Source organism: Nicotiana attenuata, chromosome 3 (assembly GCF_001879085.1).
Source record: "Nicotiana attenuata strain UT chromosome 3, NIATTr2, whole genome shotgun sequence".
NCBI classification, from domain to species: domain Eukaryota; kingdom Viridiplantae; phylum Streptophyta; class Magnoliopsida; order Solanales; family Solanaceae; genus Nicotiana; species Nicotiana attenuata.
The window spans coordinates 48,692,133-48,701,500 of NC_031991.1; the positions used below are offsets into that span (position 1 = coordinate 48,692,133).

The following is a 9,368-nucleotide window of genomic DNA, read 5'->3' on the forward strand; positions in this document are numbered from 1 at the left end:
GTCCTCCACGGATGCTACTCTTACCTTGTCCCTAATAACTTTATTCATGATCCTGTCCTTCCTGGTATGACCACACATCCATCTCAACATCCTCATTTCAGCTGCTTTCATCTTCTGGACATGGAACTTCTTGACGGGCCAACACTCAGCCCCATAGAAATTAGTGATGCGATATTATCCCAGATTAAATTCCCAACTTATTACCAATAAACCTCATTTTTATTCTAACTTGTCGAAATTTAAAAAGTCATTCTTATAGTGAAAAGATTCTCAAAATTCACCTAATCTAAATCGTGTTGGTATGTATATTCTCAATTCACTAAAGGAGGATATGAAATGTCTTTGGCCTTTTTAGTTGTTGAATAGATAAGAGTTCTTAGATTTTATGCTTGGTATCTGCTTCAGCTCTTCAAGAAGTCAATTTGCTGATCCTATATTTGCTTTCTTAAGTGAACGACTTGAGCCTTAACTACATATTCAACATTGTTAGTGTGCTAACTACAAACATGTCATCTTAGAAGTAGCTCTTCAACAAGCTTAAGTTTCTCAACCTTTATTGTTCCATCTTATTCTCAGCCTCTTAGGCTCTTGAATTTCTATGCAATGATTTGATTTGAAGTAATTATCCGCAAGGTTCTGAATGTGTGTCTGACTTTGGGACAAACAATAGAAATGTTCTCAAATGAATAAGCGAGTCCATGAAACATTATGAGATCCCTATTAGCTAATTCAACGAGATTAGGGAAGTACATATCATGATCTACTGAATGTGATAGCCTCTTTTGATTGAAAACTCTTAGTTAAATGCTAGAAACTATGTTCGCTCCGTTCATCTCATGAGACCGTGTATGCACTTCTTACACAGACAATGCTGTGACTGAATCTGATGGGGCCACATTTCAACTTTGCAGTTTGTGCTGTATGTAAAGGAGAGATTTGATGGAGCATGATATCTGCACCCATGAGGTTTTCTCAATCATAAACATGGGACACTGGATTGCTAAGATTACTACAAACGTTCCATTACCTAATGGTGATGACAAGAATAGGAATATCGTTCTTCTTGCCTGCCACTTGATGCTTCACTGAGTCAATTCTTTGTTTCAATTATCATGAAATTACATAGAAGCTGCATCAGAATTGAATATTTGCAATGCTATAATAGTTACTCTAAGCTTCAAAAGTAAGAAGGGATATTAACAATGACATATTTCATACCTTATTTATCAGAGATGGCGTCATGAATTTGGTGTATCAGACTTGTCAAGAAGAGTCGGTTAAAAGCATATGTGCATGACTATTTTGATATCTATGGAAGACCAGTTCTGATAGTGGAAGCATCAAAGCATTTTCCTCAGATAACAACATGACTCAGCTTATCTTAAAACTAGATTACTAATTCTAGGATTATTCACAAATCTTCTTAAGAGAAAAAAGGGTAGAGCTTTGACTGTATTTTTGCCATTTGATTTTCATTCAGAGAACCAAAATTTGGACCCACCGCTATGTGACTGATCAGAATTTCTTAAGTCATACGCACCACATCTCATTGTTTTAGTAAAAACTTGAAGATTTTGGTATACTTTTTTAACTAAAGCAAGTGAAATGAAAGTGTTACGGATGTAAATACAAAGTATGCATTTGTACTTTCTTTCAGTTATTTCATGTGTGAGCGGATTTTGCTATCATGAGTCATGACACTTCGACCTTAGCTCGATCGACCTGATCCTTTATTTATTAAAGTACTTCTTTTTCATAATGTCTCCAGTGTTGTGTACTAATTGAAAAGAGAAAACTTATTCTCTTTGCTATAGTTTCTTAAGTAGAAGAGAGCTGTTTTTCGAAACTTGTGATTTTGGGTGGAAAAGCAATAGAATGTTGGAAGCTGGTGTAAGTTATTTTCCTACGTGTATGTGGCCCAATAGGTTAAGGCCCATAATTAATATTTAATTAATTATCAAATCTCATCCGTCCGATTGGTTACTTGATGGACGTACCAGATTAAGTGAGAACCTCTATAAATTGGTCCTCTCCTCACCCATTAGGGTTACCGTATTTTTTCCTCTCTTCCATCACTAAAGTCGGCGGTAACGAAAGCTAGGGCAAGGGGCGAGAAACCGATTTACCGATTAACGCTTCCGCTTCAAGATAATGGATTCCGCTTCAGGTATGTTTTCTATGACGATTACATGTATAGATTATCATGTTCAAGATCCTGGTAGAGTTATAGTTTATGCTTACATGTGGTATCACGAGCCTGGATTACTTGGACCGATAATCTTCGTGAAAGAATAATTGCTAAACACATATATGTATAACGTGTGTTCATGTATGAATTATGTGTCTATTTTTGGACTTCGTGTTCCTTTTGAAATCAACAAAATACTGTTAAAAGTAATTGTTGATAGAAAACGCTTATGACTGTTACTATCTTTAAGCAATTTGGTTCATGATGTCCATCATTAAATTATTAAGTAAAATAAAATAAGATTTGTTGTTAAAGTTATAAAGTTACCGATCCAGATCAAAATTTTCAATAAGAAATTTGTTCTAATAATATATTACAAGATGGTTTTTGAGCTTAAGCTCATCAGCGTCATGCTTCTATGGGTAATGTGAAATTTCTCAGTAGTTGTTGCTGCTACAACTTTTGATATGCTTTATATCTGACTAGACGACCAAATTAAAAAGACCTTGTTGTTGGAAAAGGACATACTATGCATAGAACTGCTATATCTTGAAGAATAATTCAGTGGTTTCACCTTGCAGTGCCGTATAGGGATTATGTTGTTACTAAGTTATCCCATTATGTCCCTGTTTTATAATTATGGTCATGAAATTATGTTTGTTTCTTTAGGCTACTATTTTAAAATCAGGGCCATTAATTATTTATGTATGTGTTTAAAGTTATATAGTTTGTTAATCACCAAAGTGATCAAACTAGATTGTTTAAAGTATTCACATGCATAAAATCTTCAGATATTTATTTTATGTGTGAATTTATGTTTATATAGTTTGTTAGTCACCAAAGTAGCCAAACTAGTATGTTTATGAAAAATATGCATACATAAAATATAGTTTATCCATGAAATTATTGAAATGCCTATAATTAAAAATTAGTGGGTAAATTAATTTTCACCATTGCTAGAACTTAAGGATTTACCCAAAGGTGAATCAATTATTCTATGAATAGTGAATATGATGAGGTAAATTAACATTCTTACTCAAATATATATTGTCTGTCCAAAGATGGCATATATATTTGGTTAAAAATATTTAATTACCTATTAAAGACTAAATGGCATTTAAATTATGATAGTGTGTCGTAGTATTTACCCAAAAGAGAATTGCGATATGCTTTAACTGTTTTGTTGAATCCATATTAATTTGTGAGCATGTATTATCTATTTTGCAGTTATTCCTTTTCATTCGCTTGCTTCGTCTGTTACTGTGTTCAACGGATTGAACTTCTCTGAATGGCGTGAACAAGTCCAGTTCCACTTAGGTGTAATGGATCTTGACTTGGCTCTACTGAATGATAAGCCCGCTGCCATTACTGATTCGAGCAGTGCGGATGAGAAGTCTTTTCATAAAGCATGGGAACACTTTAACAGGCTAAGCCTTATGTTTATGCGAATGAATATTGCCAACAACATTAAGAGTACTATTCCACAAACAGAAAGTGCCAGGGAATACCTGAAGTTTGTGGAAGAACGTTTTCGTTCTGCAGATAAGTCTCTCGCTGGTACACTAATGGCTGAACTCACGACCATGAAGTTTGATGGGTCCCGTAGTATGCAAAACCATATCATCGAGATGACTAACATTGCAGCAAGACTTCAGACCTTGGGGATGAAAGTGGATGACTCCTTCTTGGTTCAGTTTATTCTGAACTCGTTACCTCCTGAGTATAGACCTTTTCAAATTAACTATAACACTATTAAGGATAAGTGGAATGTTAGTGAATTATCCAGTATGCTTACTCAGGAGGAGTCAAGACTTAAGTAACAAGGGAGTCATTCAATTAACCTCATGGGTCAAGGAGCTGGTAAAGGACTTAAAGTGAAGGCCAACAAGTTCAAGAAGAAGAAAACACCTGCTAAAGCTCAACAGGATGCTAACAAGGAACATAAGGCAGATACGTGTCGTTTCTGTAACAAGGAAGGACACTATCAGAAAGATTGCCTGAAACGTAAAGCTTGGTTTGAAAAGAAAGGTACTTAGTGCTTTTGTATGTTTCGAATCAAATTTAGTAGAAGTTCCTAATAATACTTGGTGGCTTGATTCTGGTGCAACTGCTCATGTATCTACTACGTTGCAGGGATTCCTTACGATCCAAACTATAAATCCAAATAAGGATTTCTTGTTCATGGGAAATCGTATGAAGGCTCCAATTGAAGGCATAGAGACTTATCGTTTGATCATGGAGACTGGACGTCACCTTGATCTATTACAGACTCTTTATGTACCTTCAGTTTCTAGGAATTTGATTTCTCTTTCAAGACTTGATGTTTCTGGATTTGATTTAAAGTTTGGAAATGGATGTTTCAATTTATATAAGAATGCTATTTTATATGGTTTTGGTTTTCTTAGTGATGGTTTATATAAATTGAAACTCGATATTGGTTTTTCTGAATCCCTTCTTACTGTTCAACATAATGTTGGAATTAAACGTAGTTCACTAGATGAAAGTTCTGCTTACTTGTGGCATAGACGTTTGGGTCATATATCCAAAGAAAGGTTAGAAAGATTAGTAAATAATGAGATTCTTCCGAATCTAAATTTTACTGATCTTACTATATGTTTAGATTGCATTAAGGGAAAGCAAACCAAGCATAGTAAGAAAGGTGCCACAAGAAGCACCCAGCTTCTTGAAATTATACACACCGATATTTGTGGACCTTTTGATGTTCCATCATTTGGTGGAGAGAAATATTTTATCACTTTTATCGATGATTTTTTACGTTATGGATACATCAATTTGCTGAAAGAAAAATCTTAAGCAGCAGATGCTCTCAAGGTGTTTGTTAATGAGGTTGAAAGACAATTAGATAAAAAGGTGAAAATCATTAGGTCAGATAGAGGTGGTGAATATTATGGAAAATATAATGAATCAGGACAATGTCCAGGTCCATTGGCAAAGTTCCTCGAGGAACGTGGCATATGTGCACAGTATACTATGCCAGGAACACCTCAACAAAATGGTGTTGCAGAAAGGCGTAATCGAACATTTATGGACATGGTTAGGAGCATGATAAGTAATTCCTCATTACCCAAATCATTGTGGATGTATGCTCTTAAAATCGCTGTATATTTATTAAACAGGGTTCTTAGTAAGGCAGTTCCAAAGACCCCTTTTGAACTGTGGACAGGAAGGAAACTTAGTTTGAGGCACCTGCATATTTGGGGTTGCCCAGCGGAAGCTAGAGTTTATAATCCACAAGAAAAGAAATTAGATTCTCGAACAGTAAGTGGTTACTTTATTGGTTACCCAGAGAAATCTAAAGGGTATGTGTTTTACTGTCCAAACCATAGTTCGAGAATTGTTGAAACCGGTAATGCAAGATTCATTGAAAATGGTGAAGTTAGTGGGAGTGTTGAAAAGCAAAGTGTGAAAATTAAAGAGGTGAAGGTCAATATTCTATTACCCAGAAATGTGCCTACTTCCACACAAATACCAAATATTGTTCCAGTTGTTGAAGAATACTTTGATAACACCGAGCAACATTTGGATGAAACACTTCACGAGGAAACTAACTCACAAATATCTGACACAAATGAACCACAAGAAATGCCATTAAGAAAATCTCAAAGAGTTAGAAAATCGGCTATTTCGGATGATTACGTGGGTTATTTGCAAGAGTCAGATTTTGACATTGGTCTTAATAAGGATCTGGTTTCATTTTCACAAGCCATAGAAAGTAATGAGTCTAACAAATGGATTGATGCCATGAAGGAAGAGTTAAAATCCATGGAATACAATAAAGTTTGGGATCTTGTTGAATTGCCAGAAAGTTCTAAAAGAATCGGGTGTAGGTGGGTCTTTAAGACCAAATGCGATTCAAATGGCAATATTGAGAGATACAAAGCCAGACTTGTTGCCAAGGGTTATACTCAGAAAGGAGGCATTGATTATAAAGAGACCTTTTCACCGATCTCAAAGAAAGACTCGTTAAGAATTATTATGGCTTTGGTGGCTCATTATGATTTAGAGTTACACCAAATGGATGTGAAAACTGCCTTTCTTAATGGAGATCTCGAGGAGGAAGTGTATATGGACCAACCAGAGGGTTTCGAAACTTAAGGAAAAGGTCAAATGGTGTGTAAACTGAAGAAGTCAATATATGGACTTAAACAAGCCTCACGACAATGGTATATAAAGGTTAATGATACCATAACATCTTTTGGATTTGTGGAAAATACCGTTGATCGGTGTATATACCAAAAGATCAGTGGGAGCAAGTTTATATTTTTAGTCCTATATGTTGATGATATTCTACTTGCTGCTAATGATTTAGGCATATTGCGTGAGACTAAAGATTTTCTTTCTAAGAATTTTGAAATGAAAGATATGGGTGAGGCATCCTATGTGATAGGAATAGAAATATTCCGTGATAGATCACAAGGATTATTGGGATTGTCTCAGAAAGGCTATATCGAAAGAATTCTAGAGAGATTCAATATGAACAATTGTTCAGCAGGAATTGTTCCAATTCAAAAGGGGGACAAATTTAGTCTCATGCAATGCCCTAAGAATGATGTAGAGCGAAAAGAAATGGAATCAATTCCTTACTCTTCTATTGTTGGTAGTCTGATGTATGCTCAGACTTGCACAAGACTGGATATCAGTTTTGCGGTCGGAATGTTAGGAAGATATCAGAGTAACCCAGGAATTGATCATTGGAAAGCTGCAAAGAAAGTTTTGAGGTACCTGAAAGGAACGAAGGATTACATGCTCATGTATAGGAGATCCAAGCATTTGGAAGTTGTTGGATACTCGGATTCAGATTTCGCTGGATGTATTGATACTAGAAAATCCACATTTGGTTATTTGTTCCAATTAGCTGAAGGAGCAATATCGTGGAAGAGTGCCAAACAGTCTGTCATTGCTACATCCACGATGGAAGCAGAATTTGTAGCATGTTTTGAGGCCACAATTCATGCATTATGGCTGCGAAACTTTATTTCAGGACTTGGGGTTGTCGACACCATTACCAAGCCGCTGAAAATTTACTGTGATAATTCTGCAGCAGTATTCTTCTCCAAGAACGATAAATACTCCAAAGGTTCCAAGCATATGGAATTAAAGTACTTTACCGTCAAGGAGGAAGTTCAGAAACAAAGAGTGTCACTTGAGCATATTAGAACTGATCTCATGATTGCAGATCCGTTAACGAAAGGTTTACAGCCAAAGATATTTAAAGAACATGTACATAGAATGGGTCTTGGCTGTATTTATGATTGATGTATTTATGATGTTTTGACACTCTGAGCTCATTTATATGTTTCTGATATACATTAGTGATTTCTTGTTTCTCATAATGGTGTACACATTATTGTTTTGAGATGTTACAGGATAAGTCTCAATGAGATATTATTGTGGACCATAATATTTTATAGCTTATGGACCTAGTGCGGTGAGTTGCTAATGTTGTAGTATATGGAAGGGAGTATGTAGACAAATTATATATAACCGCCATAACTCACGTTTAGTAGTTTATCGTATTATGGTATTTATGATGGACATTATAGAAGAGATTTGTTTATGCGCAACTAATGTTCATATATTAAATATTAATATTATGTGATTATTGGGCCAAGTGGGAGAATGTAAGTTATTTTCCTAAGTGTATGTGGCCCAATAGGTTAAGGCCCATAACTAATATTTAATTAATTATCAAAACTCATCCGTCCGATTGGTTACTTGATGGACGTACCAGATTAAGTGAGAACCTCTATAAATTGGTCCTCTCCCCACCCATTAGGGTTACCATTTTTTTTTCTTTCTTCCATCACTAAAGGCGGCGGTAACGAAAGCTAGGGTAAGGGGCGAGAAACCAATTTACTGATTAACGCTTCCGCTTCAAGATAATGGATTCCGCTTCAGGTATGTTTTCTATGACGATTACATGTAAGATTATCATGTTCAAGATCCTGGTAGAATTATAGTTTATGCTTACATGTTATATAAATAGGTGGCAGATTCAATATTTACTTTTTCCAGCCGATATACATAGATTATACATTGAAAAATCTTGGTTAATTTCCAGTCGACCCTTGAAAAAGCGAAACACTCATTCGATAATACAACAACAATAACAAATCCAGTATAATCCCACAGGTGGAGTCTGGGGAGAATAGTGTGTACGCATATCTTATCCCCTGAGGCAGATCCAAGATTTAAATTTAACGGGTTCTACTTTAAGATTCCCAGCATTGAACTCATTGTACTGTTAAAATTATGGGTTCATATCTAATATTTGTTGAGATTTTAGTAAGTTTTTACATATATTTATACTCTAACGTCGAAAGTTATAGATTCAGATGAAACTGTAGCAAAAGAACTATGCCTCGATCTTGAAGGTAGAGAGAATCTTTCCGAAATATTCATTCGATAACTTCAGAATTTTGCTTGTTAACAAAAAAACAGAATTTTCACTTGTTTTGTTTGTCTAATGCATAAACCAACTCCTCCCTTTGGTTCTCGATTTAAATCATAAAAAATCGCGATTCGAATTATCCAAATTTTAAACCATATCTTTATGCCGATAAGTTGGTTGGTTAATACTATGAAGTGAAATTAATTAAAATAACATTATTGTGGCACAAACTAATTGGTCCATGTTAATGTCACCTAAGGTAATGTTTATTCAGGGCAATTAGATAGATATTATTCATTTCTATACATTACTATTGGGTATTTTGGATATTTTTATCTTCATTTTTCAAAAGAAAATGTGCAACAATTCCTTACAAGTGAAGGTTCATTTTTTATATTTTCAAAGTCCAAGTAACGGGCCAATATTTTGACAACTGATTTTAAGATTAAGGAAGTAAATGGTCACAATCAAAAGGTACAAAGAGTATTATTTAACAAACATAAAAGACATCTAATTTAGACTAAATATCATAATAAATTGATTAAAAGACCATATTAATACTAGTTTAGAAAAATAGACCGATAAGTGGTAGCTTTTTCAGTTTCTTTTTTTTCTAATGATCTGTTGTTGTTAAGGAAAGCGTCTACACCATTATTTTAGGGATAATTAATGGAAAATAAATAAGGGGAACACGCAAGAAAACTACTTTTACGAAAAGAAGACTAAAAGGGGGTACAAACCAATTAATTGATGGGCAATTGCAGTTTA

At 34.8% G+C, this 9,368-nt stretch overlaps 1 protein-coding gene across 1 annotated transcript; it reads left to right on the forward strand.

The window, feature by feature from the left end:
• Positions 2,152 to 4,008, forward strand: LOC109224342. The gene is made up of 2 exons (XM_019388927.1): positions 2,152 to 2,167; positions 3,416 to 4,008. Exons 1-2 carry the CDS (start codon positions 2,152 to 2,154, stop codon positions 4,006 to 4,008), a joined length of 609 nt encoding a protein of 202 aa, XP_019244472.1.